At 39.9% G+C, this 20,119-nt stretch overlaps 2 protein-coding genes across 4 annotated transcripts in view; both read right to left on the bottom strand.

Annotated features, from left to right (window-relative positions):
* LOC138041211 (neuropeptide receptor 22-like) overlaps nucleotides 1-4,778 on the bottom strand; it is a 12,160-nt gene extending 7,382 nt beyond the window's left edge. Inside the window, exons 1-3 of one of the 3 annotated variants that reach the window (XM_068886984.1) lie at nucleotides 4,726-4,778; nucleotides 2,284-2,462; nucleotides 1-232 (exon numbers count right to left, since the gene is read on the bottom strand). The exon at nucleotides 1-232 is cut by the window's left edge and continues 7 nt beyond it. In XM_068886984.1, the coding sequence (XP_068743085.1) occupies nucleotides 1-217 (217 nt within the window). In that variant the 5' untranslated portion in view covers nucleotides 218-232; nucleotides 2,284-2,462; nucleotides 4,726-4,778. Of the gene's footprint in view, nucleotides 233-2,283; nucleotides 2,849-4,553; nucleotides 4,631-4,725 lie in introns of those variants that run through there. The other 2 variants (XM_068886981.1, XM_068886983.1) reach the window with 2 other exon arrangements.
* A 4,001-nt stretch (nucleotides 4,779-8,779) lies between these two features.
* On the bottom strand, nucleotides 8,780-19,913 carry LOC138041210 (ras-associated and pleckstrin homology domains-containing protein 1-like). The gene is made up of 8 exons (XM_068886980.1): nucleotides 19,882-19,913; nucleotides 17,202-17,300; nucleotides 17,071-17,115; nucleotides 14,968-15,294; nucleotides 14,431-14,659; nucleotides 12,175-12,410; nucleotides 10,872-10,957; nucleotides 8,780-10,610 (listed from the first exon to the last, which is right to left on the bottom strand). The coding sequence occupies exons 2-8, from the start codon at nucleotides 17,281-17,283 to the stop codon at nucleotides 10,434-10,436; spliced, it is 1,182 nt and encodes a 393-aa protein (XP_068743081.1). The 5' UTR covers nucleotides 17,284-17,300; nucleotides 19,882-19,913; the 3' UTR covers nucleotides 8,780-10,433.
* Between the last annotated feature and the right edge of the window lie 206 nt (nucleotides 19,914-20,119).

Genomic DNA, 20,119 nt, shown 5'->3' with positions numbered 1-20,119 from the left:
CAAAAAGAATAAATGGTGTTGGTGGTAGAAAGGAACCATTCAGATGACAGGTGGCATTCCAGTATCCGTTTGGTAAAAATGTACAGTCACATCTTTGATCGCCACATTTTCTAAGTTGGTTGGACGGGACGCTGGAGTTATTGGTTCCCCGGACACGAGTCCTCAATAAAAGTAGCATAAAACTGGAAAGCAGAATTTGAAACACAATCTTTCTCATCCTGAGAGCTGTTGGCTGAAATGAAAGACGAAAATTGTTTATTCGTGGAGGAATTTGATTAATGTAACATCATAAATACTTTTGTCCTTTGGCCATTTCAATTTCAGCAGGAAAAGAAAACAAACAGCGGTTACAAACATTTTCATTTTACACTTGACGTTTCGTATGTTGCAACATACATCATCAGAAGTGACGGTAACAGTTTTAACCGTCACTTCTGATGATGTATGTTGCAACATACGAAACGTCAAGTATAAAATGAAAATGTTTGTAACCGCTGTTTGTTTTCTTTTCCTGTTGATTAATGTAATTTCCACCCATCTCGTTCTGGGTTAGGGTTAGAACATGTCAACCAAAAGAAACTTAATTGCTCACATTAAAACGCGAGAAATTCAATTAACCTAGCTTTTCGTATTGCCAAGACAGAAAGAAGTACAAGCATTTAAAGTAGTACTATGATCAAAAAATCATTTCCTTTTTTTCTTCAGATTCTGAAAGCGTGTTTGCTTAACACCTAACTGGCAAAATTTTGAGCTTTGAGTTTTATCCAAAGGCTGTGTTTTAAGTTTTGGATTTCACGGTCCGCCATTACTCACGTTCAAAACTGGCCGATTGGACCTCAGAGGGTTGGATCAAGAGAAAATGACGTCATTTACTCACTAGCTTAAAATTTCAGCGTGTAAACGCAATTTATTACATATGCAAAACACGGGTTTAAAAGTCTGAAAGCCCGAAACTCCCGTGCTGCATATTAATTCCGCCGCGTACACACGCATTGCATTCTTAAACTAGTAAGTCTTTGACGTCATTTTCTCCTCGACCCATCTCTCTCAAGATTCTCAAGATTTTAAAGTTAGTAATGGCGGACCAATAAATAAGAAAATTCCAATTAAAATAAACAGATGTCTCGATAAAATCAGAACTTAAAACTTGGGTCAGTTAGTGTTTAGTTAACATAGTTTTGAAATCCAAAGAAAAAAAAGAATTGTTTTTTTGGTCGTAGTACCACTTTAAAACCTTCACTGAAACCGGTGTTGTTCTCATTGGCTAAACGATATGTGGTACAAGAGATGCATGCAAAATGTAGGTACACGTATTACATTTACCTCAGAGCCAAACACACAAAAAAATCGATTAAATTCTCTTTAAAATGTTTCACGATACGCAAAAAAGACAAAGACATGAGAACCAAAAATAATCACTCGCAAAATTTTATCATGAAGAATGACAATAACTGAAGAGGAACGTGAAGAACATCTGTTTAAGAAGCGTATAGATAGTGCGCTACTATCGGACCTAGAGGCTGTCGATTAGATTCTCGGTGAATTAAACATAGACCCAAGCTATAACAGGAATAATAATAATAATAATAATAATAATAATAATAATAATAATAATAATAATAATAATAATAATAATAATAATATATTATTATTATTATTATTATTATTAAAACTAATGATGATGACGATGCGATGTTTGCATCTTCACTTGATTTTTCAGTTTTAATGAATGAAAAATAAAAAAATTGCAAAAGTAACGAAACAGTGATCATTTTTCATCGAAATAACAGACGTCTTGCACAAGGCGAATGAGAGGCACAATGCCTTGTACAAGGCACAAGGCAAAAGACGTCTTGCACAAGGCGAATGTCCTTCCATATCATGGCCCGAGTTTGTGTTTCCCTTGTTCCGCCTTAGATGTCACCCAGGCGCTCAGTTACCCAGTTATGGTGAATAACTGCCTATCAACAGCTAACGCAACCCGGGCTGATGATACAAGCTACAATGTGATGCAGATGTAACATGTTACAACTGCATGCAGTACAAACAAAGTGCTTCACGTTTCTTTCTTGCTGCACTTGCAATTGCTCGACTCGCGGAATTAAAATTTTTCATTGTATTCAGGCTTGCCTGGAGTTCAATTCTCAATCTGACCTAAGATCACCTACTCTCTGCTTACTCCAGAACTTAACCACTAAACGGAGCAAGGGCGGAGGTTCCAGAAGTAAAGGATGTAATAACGCCATTGAATAAAATAACCTGACATTTCCAATTTTTACTTACCACACGTCTTTTCAGCACTTAATACGTTCGATTGTGTGCGAGCAATTCAAAGGCCAAGCTCCTGATGAAACGCCTTAGGTAGCTCAGACAGTATGCTTCTTTTTGGGACCAAACACTCCTGTAGTAGCCGTAAGGGACAGACCACAGGGTCAACTGATTCTGGTTGCAATATCTTTAGCCTTTTAAATAATTGAATCAAAAACATAAGATTATTGTTTTCATGTTATTATCATAGAGAAGATTATGATCAGCTAAGTGTTTTCGTTGCATTTTAACTTGACATCCAGCTGGTTCCGTGTCCTTTGAACAAAACAAAACAAAAAGGTGTCATTATAGATATTTACTTAATGCTGTGTCTGCCCGCTGGTTGGAATAAATAAGATCGAACGTCGTATTTGTAGTATTTATTAGATCACCGTCAGCTAAATCAGCGCTTGCACTTCATTACGATTGCCGTATTTCTTTTTTCTGAATCTGCCATTTTGTCGAATGTCGAGAGTCGAGGGTAACCTTTCGAGGGTCCAGGATTCATTGCCGAGTGTCGGGGCCAGACGAAAAGTAAACTAATATATAAATCTTCCGTCTGGTCGGTAATCTTTTCATCACCATTAATTTAATTGGGTGGCCGATCTCATCTCATTGTAACTCACATGAATTTCCTCCATGATTTCCTGGCTGAGGCAATTTCACTTCCAATAGTGAAAAAAAAACACTGATGCCACCTCGCTTCCTTTTTTTTGTTATAGGGTATGCCTTAATAAACAGGTTTTCTTAAGTGCAACAAACGTCATGTCATGACTGAAGTATTTAATTGTATTCTGTTTTATTCAATCAACTTTTCCACAGGCAGGGTGGCGCGCTAAAGCAGCGGGGAGCCAATTTAACTAAATTTACAATTTAAACTCGGCGTTCCTAGTATTATTTGGTATCAGATTAATTATCGCCCCATTTAAGAGCAACGGTGTCTTAAGCTTTTTGGTTCAAGAACTGAGATATTGCTCATTTTTCCTGAGTGGTTACGTGATATACCGGTGTTGTGGCCTCTAGACGCGGCCTTCCATCGTTTTCTTCAGTGATTGTTTACTTAATGACAAGCAGTATTGCATTTAAAGTAGCCCAGAGGCAAAGCTTAAAGCGCAGCCAGCCTACGCTTTTGGTGGATCGAGTCAGATGGATAACGAAAATAAATTGTGAACTAAGACGTTTGCCCGTTTTTAAATTCTAATTTTTTTATGACAGGTGTACCCGACTAAATGCTTTCGCTAGATATCAAATAAAGGTTCTTACTTACTTACTTATCTGTTCGTGACAATCAAATGGTCTCAGTTTTTCTGACTTTACGTTGCATAAATAAGACTTTGCACAATTGCAACCGCGGAACTGATTCGATGAGTTGTTTTCGCAATTTTTGGCACCCAAAATATACTGATAGCACGTTTGCTTGCCCCGAAGTTTGTTAGTCTATGTAGCTTCCAGGTAAAAGGATCATGGAAAGGAAAATTATATTCCCTAGAATTTTTCAAACACTTTAATATTCTCTGCCAGGAGCAACGAAATTCACGCAGATCAAGTTTCTCTGGTTGATTAAGTATGTCTTAAACAGTTTTCAGCCGGCGACTAATGAGTGAGAAAAGCCGATCGCAAAGCGCTGCATGTGCTGGGAGACAGCGCCACATCATCCATTATATATCACAATCTAACATGAAAACAATAATATAATCTACAAAAAATCTAAGGTTTTTTTGTTTAACTCTGTATCCGGCAGAGAACTGCATATTGTACTAATACATGCATGCATATGACAGGGAACTGCACCCAATTTTGAGTAATAACCCGGCACAATCCATGCTTAAAACTTTTGGGGGTTTTCTATGTATGTGTTAATCTCTTACCATGGTTTCAAGTTAAAATTAAAGCATCTTAATTTTAGCCGACCCCTCTTAGCCCTGTACTGTTTTGAACAGATAGTCTTAATTCTCACGCTGAAAATGTCGAGGGAATTTATATTTTAGAAAGTGACTTAAAAAAGGAATCTCTACTTCTTTTTGTTAGGTTGTGTATAATTTAAAATTAACAATTTTGAGTCTTTTTAAGACTAAATCCCGATTCAGTCAGCTAGAGCAAATGATGAGAGAGAGTATTTCGAGGACAAGGTGAGTTTGTACATCACGTAATTGCTTTCGCCGGTTAAATTGATCTCATCGTTTTTACTGCTATATGCTACAGAAATAAGACCGGATGAAATAATTTTTTGGCGACACAGCTCTCACCTGTAGTTCGGATTCTCTGATTTTCTAAGGTGACAAAAACTAGCGACAGCATCCACTTTAAATATAATGAATTCGGCTTGGCGCTCTTCAATCAAGTGTGAAGTTCTAATGAAAGCCGCCTTTATGAGTAGGAAATAGGTCAACTTAACCTGACAAGATTGCTTTTACGTACCGCATTAGAAGCAGCAAAAATGATAGGCAAATGGCATTTTGCATCAAGTTTGCACATTTCTTGTTACTTCTGAAATGTGTGTCGCAAAGTCCTGGCAATTTACACCACCATTGTAAGTGCGGCTTAAAATCTCATTTCCGGAAAGGAATTTTTAAGGAAAACTACCAATGCAAAACACTTATTACTTCGCCTTTTAAAATGAAATGTTGACGTTCCAATAATTCTCCCAGATTTTGTTGTGAAGTAATAAATCTCCTTCTCTATACCCGATTGCACAGCTGCTGTAAATGATTTTTGAACTCGGCCCAAATTAATTTCGAGGCAGAAAAGTTGGCAATCGTTGCCGCCATTGGGGGTAAACTTACAGCCAATTAAACCTGACTGTGAAGAACCGTGCAGTGTGCGCCAAAGGGCAGGGCGGGTTTCGGTCCGAATTTGCAGTCACTTTCTTCCAGTACAGAGTGAAAAGGAAAAAAAACAGTAATCACTCCTCGAGTCCAAACCATTCATTTTTTCTCGTTACCTTTGTTGATGTTGTGCGACACCTCTGAACTATCAATTCTGGCCACTCTACCGAATCGCTTGGCCAAATCGAGAAAATTGAAATATTTAACATTGTAAGATAATATAAGGGAAAAAAGGAAATTTATTAGCTAAAACACACTTTGAAAAGCCGACAGAGGGCTAACTAACAAATACATTGCTTAGACCGTTTAACGAATTAGTAACAAAAGGGAAGTAGTCCGCGTAAATGAGATTTTGCCTTCTTTTCGATCCGAGCAACCTCACTTGGCATTCTTCAAACCTGCCTATCAGGAAGTATACATGCAAGTGAGGGAAAGTTGTATTAGTCGGTTAGGTTTTCTTTATTTGTCTTTTCAGGAGAATAAGTTATATAACCTCCACTGTCAACCATCGGGGAAGCTGGCGGCAGCTTTAAATAAATATAACAAGAAAACTAATAACTGGAGAATCACTTCTAATTTTTCGTTCCAAACCTATCAAAAATTTCGAGTTTACTCTAGAATTCAAACACATCAGTAAAGGTCTACTGAATAAAATGATAAGACTAGATTGCATACAGGACAAATTCGACAAAAAATGGCATTTGTCAAACGCATACGTTCACTTTGGTCGCACATCTCGGTTTTGTGATGGAAATTTCACTGCTAGATATTCGTTTCGTTCTTTAAGTTAAAGTTAACGGTTCAAGATGAAAATCAAACCGAGCGGGATAAATGAAAGAGGTACAGCTGTTGCCGTTTTATGTCAAAACTAAGTCGCGAAAGTAAACAGGGACCTAAAGAAGGACCTTAATTAACCAAAAAAGATGACAGAGGCTAAGAGAACGTTGTCTAAAAATATTATTTTCTGTTCCTCTAATAATTTTGCGATTACTCCTAGTCGCTCGGCTTGGAAAGTGTATCTGAGTACACATTCCAAGAATATAATTGGTGCGAACGGTGTGGATATTTAGAAAGAAAATTGAAAATTCATCGTCAGGTGCTCTCGTCTTTCACATGACCTCAAATTTGATCATTTCACGTCGTTGTGAAGACGAGAACGGCAAAGAAATGTATCAAAATATATTAAGCAAGTACGACGACGACGGCTACGAGAACGCCACATAACAATAGGTTTAAAAAGCACGCTCTGCACGTGCGCATGCCTTTTACATTTTGATACATTTCTTTGTCGTTCGCGTCCTCACAACGGCGTGAAATGATCAAATTTGATAGTCATGGAGGGCGAAAGCACTTGACCATGAAGTTTTAATTTTCGCTCTAAGTATCCACACCGTTCTCACCAATTTTACTATTGGAATATGCATTCACAGTAAATCGCAAAATTATTACAGTTACTGTAACGGCAAATAACATTTTTAGACAACGTTCGTGTAGCCGTCTTGGTCGTCCTTGCTTAAGATTCCCAATATTGCCACTGAATCAAAGTATTAATTATATCTTGGTGACAAATCTGTGATTTTTTAGTTTCCTTTATTGTTGGTTTTGCCCCAGCAGGGATTTTACTAAAATTCCAAGGAGGAATGATTATAGTTCCCCTGGGGAAACCTAACTTTAATATAAGCTCCCTCAGGGTCCCGCCTGGAGCCCTGATCGTTTCTAGCTGTGGAGCCCGGAGCCCTGAAAGTAGCTGCCATGGAGCCCTGGAGCCCCGAATTTTTGGGCCTTGGAGCCCTGGAGCCCCGCTTTTTCAGGCCCGGAGCCCTGGAGCCCTGGAGCCCTAAACCCCTTTGGGACCCTGCTCCTTGGTTTCGTTTAGGTTTCCTCGTTTCAGCTTTGCGTTGTGTGAAAATCTTGTGTACTCAGTATGAATAAATCACGTCTTAAGTTTCAGTCTTCTGCTAAGCTCTTGATTTCCCGGTCAGAGCGTAAAATGTTTTAAAAGTTACAGTTAATAGTCCATTTCCGAGTTGCTACATGGCTCGGCCTCAAAGCGAGTCCTGGTGCACAACCATTCAAATGCAAATGAGTTGCGTATTCTTATGCAAATAAAACTCATTTCCCTTACAATAGTTGAGCACCAAGGCTCATTTCGAAACCGATACAAACAGCAACTCGGAAATGGTCCATTTGTTCGTTTGTTTCTGGTTCATGATAATACATGTAAATGATTATGGAACACAGTTTCTGTAAGAGCAATAATAATTCGGACTCGTTACAGCGATTAAGTAACAACGACATTTTTTCATATTCGCAAATAAAATTTAGGTGGACGTCAATCAAATGTTTCCATGAAGAATTCAACTTAACTGATAACCGTATTAATGTGATGATCGGACCTTTGAACGAGGTTGCACTCGGACGTGTTAGTTAAACAGCTTGACTGACTCAAATATAGCAAAAAAAAAAAAACGGTTTTACAGGCTTAATCCTATTGTGGAAGCTAAAAGGCTGGAGGCAAATCGCGCTACCCCCGGAAAAGCTAAAATAGCTAGAGAAAGAAAAATTCAGACGAATGCAGGTTTTGCACGGCAGGAACAATAGATTCTTTTTCCTGTGGGAACAAATGTTCCTTCTAACATTGTTCCTGCCATGCAACATATTCGGCCGGTAAGAAGCGCTGTACGCGTGGACAAAATGATCTAAACTACAACAAAACCAACTTAAAGCGCAAACAAGTGATTAAAAAATAAACCAACCTTTCGGCAACTTTTTCGAAATTTAGCAACTTTTCGGCAACTTTGGAAATAAAGTTCGATTGAATTCGATTGAAATTCAGTTCGAATGCTTTTGATTTACTATACCGGGGTTTATAACGGATAAGAGAAGAGTCAAAAAAGCGAAAATGAACCAGAAGACTAAGAAACAGAGCACAGAACAGTTTTACATGTTACCTGGAATTGGGAACGTGGCTGCAAGCTAATGTTCTAATCTTCTTAATAACGACACACATTTAGAAGGAACGAAGACACTGGGTACGAGGATCAGACCGCGCATCTTAATTCTGATCTTACCGCGACAACAATTCCTTGCGTTTCAAAGAAAAATGTGTCCTTGTACTGATGTTCGTTCGCTTCAGGCTCACTCAATGCAGGAGCAATAATAGCGCTTTTCACGGTTAGTTTTTCTCATTTGCATTACAATATAATCTAGCATGTATGTGAGGAAATTTCGGGCTATTTTGTAGTTTCAACCCGAAATTGCCTCGCACCCACGTTAGATTACATTGTAATGCAAGTGAGAAAAACTAACCGTGAAAAGGGCTTTTGCAGAATATCACATTAATTCAACCCGGTCCCCAGAGTGTTCGCAGCTTTCAACATGGCCGCTATGGATGACCAATCCCGCAATTATATCGAGCGAGAGCATGCAACTTGTACTACAGACTCCAAACAAAGCGGGCTACCGTCTAGTTATCGCTTTCATACATAACTGTGGAAATCTCAGGGACGTTTACGGGATTCTATTTTCAAAACAGAAACGCCATCTCGTTTGCTCCGAAGCAAGGGTTAATAAAGACGTTGACAGTTATTTGACAAGAGCTCCTTGTTGATCAAGAGAATTTATTTTCTGATAACTGAGGCCACAGCCAATGAAGCGCCGATTGAGAGTCAAGACGACCGCGTTGAAAAGCAAGGGAACAACACAATGAAATCAAGGACACTTGAAAAAAAATCTAGCCAATTAGAAAAAAAATTACACGGTAATGATGCTCATAAACAACATAATTTTTAAAAAAAAAACTGTAGAGTATATGGTACTCTTAATGCAAATACATAGGATAGCACATAGCTTATTCCTTTTATTGCTCTAAGACACTTTTATTGCCTTGGAAATGAGGACATGCATGCATAGTTAATTTATTTCGTAGTACTTCAATCAAATTCACCATAGATCCAATGGGAAAAAAGGCCCTTGAGGTATATTATGGACAATAATGATTATGAGTTACATTCTGCTCATATGGTACGATTCAAGTTGCTAAATTGGCATGTCCTTGTGAGTTTTATTTTAAAAACGCGAACGTACGTGGTGAGTACGTGAAAAATCGTTTAAACGCGTGAGTTAACGATTTTTCCCGGGATTAGTGTGAGTCCTGCGATAACTGAGTAAGTAAACCGCCATTTGACCACGTTCAATCAGGTCATGTATACTTGCCAGAGATTTTCCTCTTTAACGCTGCTGATAGTATGAAGACCTGCGGGTTAACGCCCGCACTCCGTCCAAAGGAAAATGGCCTTCACTTAGGCTACTCATCGGTAACACAGCTATTACGCTGGAACAAGAGAAAATGAGGGGACAGAGAGGGAGGCTCAAGGCGTTGGCCGGGATATGTTATGTGCACGAAAGTTATTTTTAGACGAGCGGAAGTCTTTGTTCTAGAGGAAGTCTGTCTTCTGAGACGTCCGCATGCAGTCTTGCCTCGCTCTCAGGTTCTTAGAGAAAAGAGAAAATGATGGCGCACGTGAAAGGCTGATGAATATATATTTTCTTTCAAACATCGGCCCGAGGTTGGCCTGCATGTGGACGTCTCGGAAGACTTCCGCTCGTCTTAAAATAACTTTCGTGGACATGACATATCCCAAGGGCTGGACCGGGAGCCTCCTTCTCTGTCCCTCATTTTCTCTTGGCTGGAACGAAATTGTTTGATGACCCGCAGAAATCGCTCATTTAATGATGCATCTAAGAGAATATCCATGTCTGATATGCTGTACACTGTATACGGAATATATACACGAGTAAAAATGGACGACAAGCGAGATTTGTCGATAAATGGATGTCACAATTGTCTTTCACGAAGTGTTGGGACAAAAACTAAGGAAATAGAGTTATGCAATAAAAGTCAAGTTTCTTGTTTTCAGGAGAAAAATGTACCAGAAAATTAGGAAAACCCTGACGGTCGGTGGACAGTCGGTGGCTATCTATGATAGTTCTTTTGCCAGATGTCAGTTGAAAGATCTTATCACTTCATTGCTTCATTTTGGAAAATCTTTAAAAGAGGCGATGAGATCTAATGTCATTTCATATCCTTGTCTTTTAAGACTAACGGAAACTTTAGAAACTAATAGCTTATCATTGATAGAAATTAAAGAAATTTCAATCTCTTTCCTATTGACCTTGTAGGGCCTTTTTGACAACGTAGAATGGCACGTGCATGTGGTTAGCCAGTGTCTATTACGGAGTGGTGTAACAGTTTATATGTACAGAAAGGGACCATACAAAGCAAGATTTAAGTCTAGTCAGCTAAACAGCATATTGCTTGGCGTTTCTCTTGTCCCAGGGTCGTGTAATCTGCGGGCTCATTCTTGCACAACAGCTTCGTGAACATATTGGTGCGCATGCGTCTGAGCAAGACGGCTCAGGACAGGTTAAAGGTGCGAGGCCTGGGGACGATGCCCTTTGATAGTCCGCAGATGAAGCCTGAAACAGCAATACTCCTGTTTGGTTAAAGTATGGACAAAAATTCGGGTAAACACAAAGCGTAGCGATGCAAAGACAACGAGAATTCAAAGCTAAAAGAAACCTCTTCGTTCCCGGGATTGTGAGAGGAATGACCCTCGCGAGCCACACGGGAAGGCGCGTGGCATCTCGCAAGCTCTGATCACGCACTATCTCTCCCCAGAATGGAAAGGTTGCTAGTAGAATAACGTTCTGAAATCATTGTAATAGACTGCTACTCACCGTGGGGTTAGCTGGAACAGAGCCGTAAGGAAAAGGTTGTTGTGGCATTAAGCTTTCTGGCTGCTGTTGGGCCATGTAAGGAGAAACTGCAAAGTAAGGGCTGGTATTTTTAATTTGTAAAAACTATTCATGGGCTTTATCCATTACAGAAACGAGTGCTGTGTTACTCAACGCAAAAATACACACTGGGCCTTGTTTATTCCCAACACTTTACATTTTACAAATCAAGTAAACAAGCGAAACTGGCCAACACAAAGGGAATGAGAGGATTAAAAAAAAAAAAGACAAGAACACAGTCTCGTCAACATCAGCATTGTCTATGGTGATCACAATCTCGTGCCCAGAGTCCGCTTTTCTTTTGGTCAGCAACAAGAACAATTTATGCGCAGTCGTAGTGAAGGTCCATTTTTGTGACCGTTGACAACCACTGTTGTTTCAAATTTCTGAGCGTGAGTAGACGAACTGGAAGTCCGTGATTTGCGGACTTTATGCCTTGGAAGTGACCAGAGGAAAAACCTTAAATAACAATGACCACAACAAGGTTTTCTGAGCCCGCGAGACTGAGCACCCCCAGCAGACCATTGTTTTAACGAAAACCGCTGGTCAGCAACCTGGTTCTGGTTATTGCTATCTAAGGTCTTCCTGGACAGAGTCCGTGTTCTTGGTGCTGACCAAAAGAAAAGTGGATTCTGGGGACGAAATTGTTGTAATCGGTGGAGACAGCCAGGGATTGTTTATTTATTAGGAGGAGAAAAGTAAACTGTATTCCTTTTTTTGCAGGGCACGGGTTTGGGTGGCCACTTGACTCAGTGCCCAGTGTGGATGGAAATGTTCAAGTAACATAGCTGTCGTTTCTGAACTTCAGGAGCCCTGAACAGTTTTGTCCAGCAAACACGTTTTATATTAAAATAAATGCCGATTTTAAAAAGTCGTTCGATAGATTAGGGGAAGGACAAAACAAGCGGTAATATCTTAAAACAAAAACGAAAAAAAAAAAACAAAAACAAAGGAAAAGAGCAAGGTGACGGACACACCATAACACCTACCAGGTGTGGCCAACACATTACGCATGCGCACAACCATTTCACCTGGTCAATTGGCAGTCGTGGACAGCTGTTTCGGCCTTATTGGGCCTCATCAGCATAGTACAGACAACTCACCAGGCGGTTATGTCTACCTTTGGGGTTTATGGCCGCACATAAGCCAAACGTACCGCTGGTCCCTGCAGACTATTCACGCTTCATTTTATGAAGCGTTTTGATCTCTCGGACAAACTAGTTGAGCTACAGTCAGATCTTCTTACCTGCGGCTTGATTTGCATATTGATATTGGTCCGCGTAGGGAGACTGTTGCACGTCCGCATAAGGCAATTGTGGAACATCCGGGACTCGCGCATCGGTAGGTTTTGGCTGAGAGATCAGTTTTGGAACTGGTGCCCTCTGAGGAGCAGCTACAGGCCTGACATGATGAAGCTTGGGTGACTTCTTAGGCTCAGGGTGAGAATCGTGGAACTTGTACGTCGGCAAACAACATTTAAAGCTGCCAAAAGTGAAGAAGAAATCAGTCTTTGTTGTTGTATTATGTTTGCTTGAAATTGAACTGTTCTTGAAATTAATTTGCTGTGGGCGTTCATTCTGATAATGCGCGCACGGACTTGATTTGGGCATGACTTTTCATGCCGTCTCAGACAACATTTCAGATACTAGGCAGAGCGCCATAACCTTTTCTGTAATTTTACCGGACAGGTAAGTACTAATCAATTGTTAAATAATGCCAATGGATGATTTTGAAAGCAGCCCACCAAGCTTTCTTACTGATTTATTGATAACAGGAGCCCATCAGATATGAGCTTCTGTAAATAATAATAATAATAATAATAATAATAATAATAATAATAATAATAATAATAATAATAATAATAATAACATTGATGATAATGAAAGCTCGTCCATTGGCCTGCAAACTAAGCAATCCAAGCAAACAATGTAAACTCTCATTGTATAGTACATTACTAAATCAAATCTACATTGTATCGGCTCTTGCTCAAAACATTTAGTTTTCAACTTGCAACTCAGGCGAATTAAAGCCTGGGCCCAGATCTATTTTATGAAGATAAGCGAGGGGGTGGTCTAACCATTGATCCATTACATATAACACGAAATAACTTTAGGACATCGTTAGCAGCAATAAGATGTGACACCTTAACAGCTATATAGGATGATATATAATCAAGCGACATTTCAAAGTTATTTCTGGTGGCTGGATTTATCTTGATGATGTTAACACTATTGGGTACATCATTTCTGTGCTTGGACATTTCAAGATAATTTTAAATAAATGCCCGAAAAAAGAAATCCTTTCCATAGGGGACTGGGCACTGGTACAAAATGCTGCATATTTCCAAAACTAAAGACATATTTCACAAAGGGCAAGTACAGTTCGTTTTCTTTTACCATTTTGAATTATCTAACAGTAGCGAAGTGAATTAAATTCTAGCATAAACTGTTGCCATTTTTTATTATGAATGTTATGGCAGTAACAAGTCACTTCACCTCATTTGCATACGTCATCCACATCAATATAAAAACGTTTGTGACGTTATTAGTCTGCGAAAGTCTTATGTTGTTATTACTAAACCTTCAGAAGTTGGACCACCCCCTTACTTTTTTGTGCAATAATTTGGGCCCATTTTGGGTGGGTCCCATGTCTTATTTACTCGAGAATTACGCCGATCAGATCAAGCCATTTGATCCAACGTAAAGCGACAGAAATATTGTCCACGGTTGCTTGCTCGAAAACTCTCAGTGGAAAAGAAAAGATAGGAAGATTCTGGGGAAGAGGCGGAAATAATATATACTGAATTGACGGATCCCCTCACGAGTTCAGGGCTAATGAAACAGATCATTGAAACAAATCTAACAAAACTATAGGAGTCGGACCAGTTGGCTAGTTCAAGGACAGCCAAAAACCCGAGAGGAGAAAGACCTCCACTACAAAACTTTGAAAAATGTCATCTCTCGAATCTATGAGAGGACGCATACGCTGAACATGCCAATGGTAAATTCTCGAGCATGGGTCATAATTCGCTTCCTTCAAAGTTTCGTCCAGGAAACAAGGAGATGAGGCACTTTTATTGCACATGAGCTTTGATATCTTGTCCATTCTTCACTCAAGAAAAAAAAGGATTGTTTTAAGGGCTAAATGCTATTGTTATATACCTGGATTTTCACTCAACAAAACGAGCACTGTGATTGGTTGATTCTTGGTCACGTGCCCTGTTCAATTTAAATGTATCCAGACCGGGATACAATTCCGTAGTTGCTGCCCGCGCCGGATGTTTTGCAGCGATTGTTGAAGGGAATATCTAAATATATAACAAAGCACTTAATATCTGGTCCCTCGGGAAACTAGTTAGTTTGTTTTCGCTCAAGTTCAGATCAGGACTCTCGGGAAAACAAAGCTAACTGTTTCTCTCGGGACCATACATTAAGTGTATATTGATGCCCGTTGCTGAGATCTACAAAAGTTGCTTATAATCATGGTGAAATGTTTTACTAACATGCATACTGGTTTACAGAGTCTTTGACACTGTGGTACACAGATTACTCCAGTCTTTGGTTTCTTGATAAAAGAAACCTGTTTCTTCTTTGGTGGAGGTGGCGGTGGCGGTGAAGGAGGCTTTTGCTTGGTGCTGGCAGAGACAACTTTTTTGACTGCGGCAGGGGATGCATTGCTGCCCAAATAAACTGGTCGAATGCTGAGATTTAGGGCCTGAGAGCGACAACAATCTGAATAATACAAATAAGACATCGTTCGCACAGACAGCGACAACTTTAAAATTGAATATCAAGAGAGGTGTGCTTTCCATCAGTTTTATTAGTGAAGAACAAAACCCAAAGTTATAAATTTACTGTACAGTCACGCCGGCTAACGATATCACATGCTATGTCTAAAGTCAATTTTAAAAATGTCTCTAGAAGTTGAAGGAGCTAACCAACCGGCGTGGGAAACCGTGGTTCTTCTTTCGTTTTTTCTTGGCTAAAATCAACCAGCAGGTTGCTTTACCGTCTGGTGCAATGAGCTACAAATGGTTTACCTGGTTTACACTGAGGAGCACAAGCAGTAGAACAGCTTTGAACAGCGCACGGGTCATATGCTGTGCTGTAAGGCGAATATTGAGGATAGGCCGGCTGTTGACTCACTGGAAAGCAGCATCCTGCATCACAGTTAGGATAACAAGTCGACGGACAACCAGTCGGGCATGCCGGGGGCGGAGGAGGCGGAGGCGGAAGGGAGGCTTGATAATTGACCAACTGAGGGAACATATCAGGGGAATAGTTCGGGGCCCCGGGCGCACAGCAACTTCTCTTGCATGATGAAAGACAGAACTTTTTGCATCCGGGATGGCATTCCCATGCAGACCCTGGTATAAATGGAAAAAAAAAGTCAACGACTACCCCTTTCTTCCATGGATAAATTTAGTTTGCTATATCCTGGCTTAGTTACATATGACAGTGTACGCAAGGACAAGCGAACTAAAAAAGGAAGCACGGAATCCTAGTGAAGGATATAATTAGCTATATAATATATAATATCAAAAACTAGGAAGAACAAGGCTGACTGAACGTTTGGAGGAATATATTACCTAAAATATTACCTAATATTAGAAGCCCGGGACTGAGCAATTGCAGTCAAATCGGGACCCAGGGGATTAAAAAAAAATGTATCGTTGATATACGACGGTCTGGCCCGGTAGGGCTAAGGTTTTTAAGCGGTTGAATTCAAAAGTCTATGTTTTCAACATAGTCGTCCTGCAATCTTTCGGAAGGTTTTTGATTAAGATTGAGTGAACAAACTACCTCCTGAACTCGCTCGCAGGGCTGCTATTGCGTTGATGATGGGTTGAAATGAAAGTTTAATCTTTGTCAATTGATTCTGGTTTGGAATTGTAATCGTGGGAACATTTTGTTTCGGAATATTTGACTCCGTTTTGTGGGCTTCCCAGAATGGAGTGTGTAGCCTTGCGATTTCATAATAGCCTTAGCAACCGAAGAATTAAAAAAATGACTCAAATCGCCTTGAATCTGGAAAAAAAGACACACAGAAAGGAAGCGACCCACAATGGCAATAAGGTAAGGCTTTTTAATTGAGAATTGTTTCATATAACTATCTTCTTAAGTATTTCATCGGGATTACCATACAAATATTAAGTTAAATGTTGACAGCTGAACCATTGGGAAGTCGGAAAAATCCGACCCCCAGATGGGATTTGAACCCACGACCCTCCGTGATCTAGTGAGATGCTCTAATCACTGATGAGCTACTGGAGACTCTATGGCGAACAAAGGTGAGCAAGGGTGAAATGTGGGTCTTTGACTCGAGCTACATCACGTGGCAACAGAGTCAAATAACGACTGACAGCATAGCTCATAACTGCATCGCGCAGTCACCTTAAAGCATATCTATCTGAGATGTGGCCAACTCTGTAGCTGCGTGATGCAGCTCGAGTAAAAGACCCACATTTCACCCTTATTCACCATAGAGTCTTCGGAAGCTCAGTGGTTAGAGCATCCGACTAGATCACGGAGGGTCGTGGGTTCGAATCCCATCTGGAGCTCGGATTTTTCCAAGTTTCCAATTTGTTCATCATTTCATTTAATATGTGTGCATCATTCTCACATTCGATTCGTTCATTTCCATACAAATCCTTATATTTTTATCGGCTATGTTGGCTTTCCCTCACACTGACCTTGGGGCGCTTGTGTCGAGGGTGGAGGCGGAATGATTGGATCTCAGTCATTTATTATTCCTTCCATTTTTTTCAGAGTTATTCGTTATTGAATTCGATATTCATTTTTTCGTATTCGTTATCCTTTAACGGAACCGTAAAATTATTTATTCCGAATGTTTGAGCACTAAATATTCCTTATTCATGTTCATTTTTAAGTCGTTATTCATTATTCCTTATTCCGCTTCTATCCCCGAGCCTGTGATGGAATCCATAGGATTGGTGACATTGGAGGAAAGTCCTTGGCTAACTTTTACTAATTACATCCTTCTTTTACTATTCATGATTCAATCCCTGTATTTTGATCAAGAAAAGTTGAAAGCATGGGTCGCATCATAAGGAGAGAAGATATGGTCCACGATCTTTGAAAAGTTAAAAAGCTGATCAAATCATCGATCGCATAGTACTTACTAAGCACTGGATTCTGAACTACTATCGACTTTCTCCCACCATGGCCTGCAATGAGAAAAAAGATCGATGAAAGATCGGTCATTACCTTTCACACTGCATAACAATCGGAGGTGTGGTCAAGACAGACTTACTTGATTTATGTTTTAAGGCCAATCCGTTACCAAAGGTGAATAGTAACGTCAAGAGGTGAAGAAAGGCCAAGGCTGTCTTCATGGTGACAGTAGGTACCCCTAGGAAAAAAATTCAATTGTTTTTCTCATTTATTAAAATTAAGCAATCCAGCTTATGAGCAATTTAGCTTTGTGTTGGGGGCAAATCTCTGCGCACTGATAATTATTTGAAATTTAGTTTTAGATTGTGCCCATCCTTTGAAGGTTATTTTGTCTGTTGCTCCCAATAGCAAGAGTACATTACCCAAGAATAAGAATCTGGTATCAGGTTTGTTCCCATCAGCGTCAGAGAAGAGTCTATTTTTAAACCAAATTTTGGGCGAAAATAAACAATAGATGGTTTTCAATCACGCGATGAGACGGTTATGTTGGTGTCCAAACAATAGCAAATTATGGCTCATGTTTTGCATTATAAGAGAGTCAAAATCCCAAGAGACTTTTTTCTCTATTGCTCTGTGCACCAACATGGCTGCTGTGACGTCAGGTGAAAACCATCAATAGACCAAATGTTGTACCTAATTCAAATCTCCCGGGGTTAAGATTCTTTGTGTATTTTATTTGCATTATAAAGTAGTATGCACATTAAATGATATGGAAATACCTGGGACAAAACATTTTGTTCCCAAAGGGTACAACATTGAGTTGGTTGGCCGAAAGCCACTTCCGATATATTGAAATTCAGCTCAAAACCGGCAAAAGGCATCATCTCGAGTCTCTGGGGCATAAACTAATACAAACCCTCGCATTTATTCCCCCGAGGCTCGAGATGACGCCCTTTGTTTCGGACTGAATTTTAACATATCGAAATCGGTTTATTTGGTCTATCGTTTATTTTCCCTCAAAACCTGGTTTAAAATCAGGCACTTTTCTGACACTGATGGGGAACAGACCAATTTGGGTAAATCCTACTTTGGGGCGATGGACTTGAAGTAAATTTCATCAGAACAGGGTTAACCAAATCCTCGAAGACCCAGGGACAGCTGGTGAAAGTTAACTACAAGAACGGGAAGAGCCCCTGGCCACTTACTCTTACTGAACCAGTTCCAGAAGCGTTCGAATTCCCTTCTTCTGATTGGCCACAAATGTATTTTTTTGGTGGCCAATCAGCGAAGAGGAGTAACCGGGTGACTCTGATCGTTTCTTACACGAAGTAGTTTTCCTCATCGATCGCCGTAGTTGCCCAGCGCGTTCAACGGGGAAAGTTTCACAACAAAACGTTAACGAAACCGGAAAAATTACAAGATTTAGCACGGTTGCAAGCAACAAACGCACTCCGATAAATGTGTACGGCGGATTTTTTGAAGGTATCGTAAATTCTTATTGCTGATACGCAATGCATAACTTGCATTTTCTGCACCTTTCGCTCACTAAATTGTCTAGTACACAACGCCAAGCTTACCTTTTTCATCTCCATGTTCGTTGCACGACTTTTGAACTTTCTACGGCGTGAAAAGTTCCGTTGCACGGGTCACGCAATTATGGCGATCGATGAGGAAAACTACCTTGTGTAAGAAAAGAGCAGAGTCACCTGGCTGCTCCTCTTCGCTGACTGGCTACAAAAAATCTTTTGTGGCCAATCAGAAGCAGGGAATTAGAACGCATCTGAAACTGGTTCGGTAAGAGAAAGTGCCCAGGGGCTTTTCCCGTTCTTGTAGTAAACTTTCACCACGAACCTTCTATCGTCCCGCCTAGCTACCCCTTGGTCTACGAGGATGGGTTAACTATGGGGGAACATCTCCTTTCCTCGTATTCTTTTGTTGGGTCCTTAGCCATTTGCGTATACAACCTCGTTTCCAGGGTCTCCATTGTCGTTGAGAAACGAAGAGACCCTGGGAACGGCGTTGTTGCGTAGGGCGGAAGAGCTCTACCAAGCGTAGTCGATCCGGCGGAGACATACGTATTCACCCAGGCAACTTGCGTGCTTTATGCTACTGATTTAAGGAGAGATCAGTAGCCATCTTCTTGTATTGCCAGTGATACTTTGTTGTGTGCAGTCATTGCAAGTTCAACAAAGATAAAACCATAAAAGGGCTATAAATAAGAAATGTTTAGCGGGAAGGAAGACGAAAATATATAGTAAACTCTTAATGAATCTTTTGCGCTGTGCGTACAAATAAACGTATAAACAATTTTTGTCCCCCGCTTGAATCAATCAGTACTATGGTACGGTTTGAAAACTGTGCCACAAGTCCTCGAACGTTGATATTCACATTTTCAAGCCCTCTTGAAGAGGTAAACAATGCAATGACATGTAACGTGTAAAGTCAAACTGTCAGTGATCATGATTTTATTTGTGATTTTCACGTTCATTTAGAATCCCGGCCCAGTCAAATTAACTAAAGCATTGTTAGATTTACGTAGGCCCTTTAGTCTTAGCTAAGAGTTAACACTCGTCAAGAGTCAGGGAATCAGTCTTTATAAAGAGATTCCCTGATTCACCAACAACTTGATCGACAATTCAAATTCAACAGAAATGATATCACTGATTGGACTGACTGTTTTTGGCACAAAAATGACAGTGATGAAGGGAATTCAATCGGCATAAACTTCCGCATTAAATATCCGGAGTTATTCCATCGTTTGTGGTTGAGATATAAAAGTAAGCAAGGCTCAAAAAGATAAAAAGTAAGATAAAGCTTACCTAGTCGGATTTCGATCTTGATATATTGTGGTATGTACCTGCTGACAGCAGGTAAATGTTTAACCATATCAAACGGTGAAAATTGGACGCTGTTTGACATGAAATATTCAGCACTTAGAACATCTTCAGAGAAAATTAACTTTATTTTAAACTTGGCAGGAAGCAGTTTCATAATATTCTTGTTTATCTTTGAAACCTTTCAAAAAATCCAGCATAAGAAAGGTTAATTAGGCATGGT

Source organism: Montipora capricornis, chromosome 3, assembly GCF_036669925.1.
Source record: "Montipora capricornis isolate CH-2021 chromosome 3, ASM3666992v2, whole genome shotgun sequence".
Classification (NCBI taxonomy): Eukaryota; Metazoa; Cnidaria; class Anthozoa; order Scleractinia; family Acroporidae; genus Montipora; species Montipora capricornis.
The sequence above is the reverse complement of the archived record's forward strand: the minus strand, read 5'-3'. Positions and strand labels throughout refer to the sequence as shown.

Excerpts from the sequence above, each read along its gene's own strand:
- LOC138041210 (XM_068886980.1), bottom strand. The coding sequence starts at position 17,283 with ATGAAGACAGCCTTGGCCTTTCTTCACCTCTTGACGTTACTATTCACC. Across the intron at positions 15,295-17,070 it reads AGTTCAGAATCCAGTGCTTA|GGTCTGCATGGGAATGCCAT; the intron begins GTAAGTACTATG and ends CATTTATACCAG. Across the intron at positions 10,611-10,871 it reads CTGTTCCAGCTAACCCCACG|GCTTCATCTGCGGACTATCA; the intron begins GTGAGTAGCAGT and ends TTGCTGTTTCAG.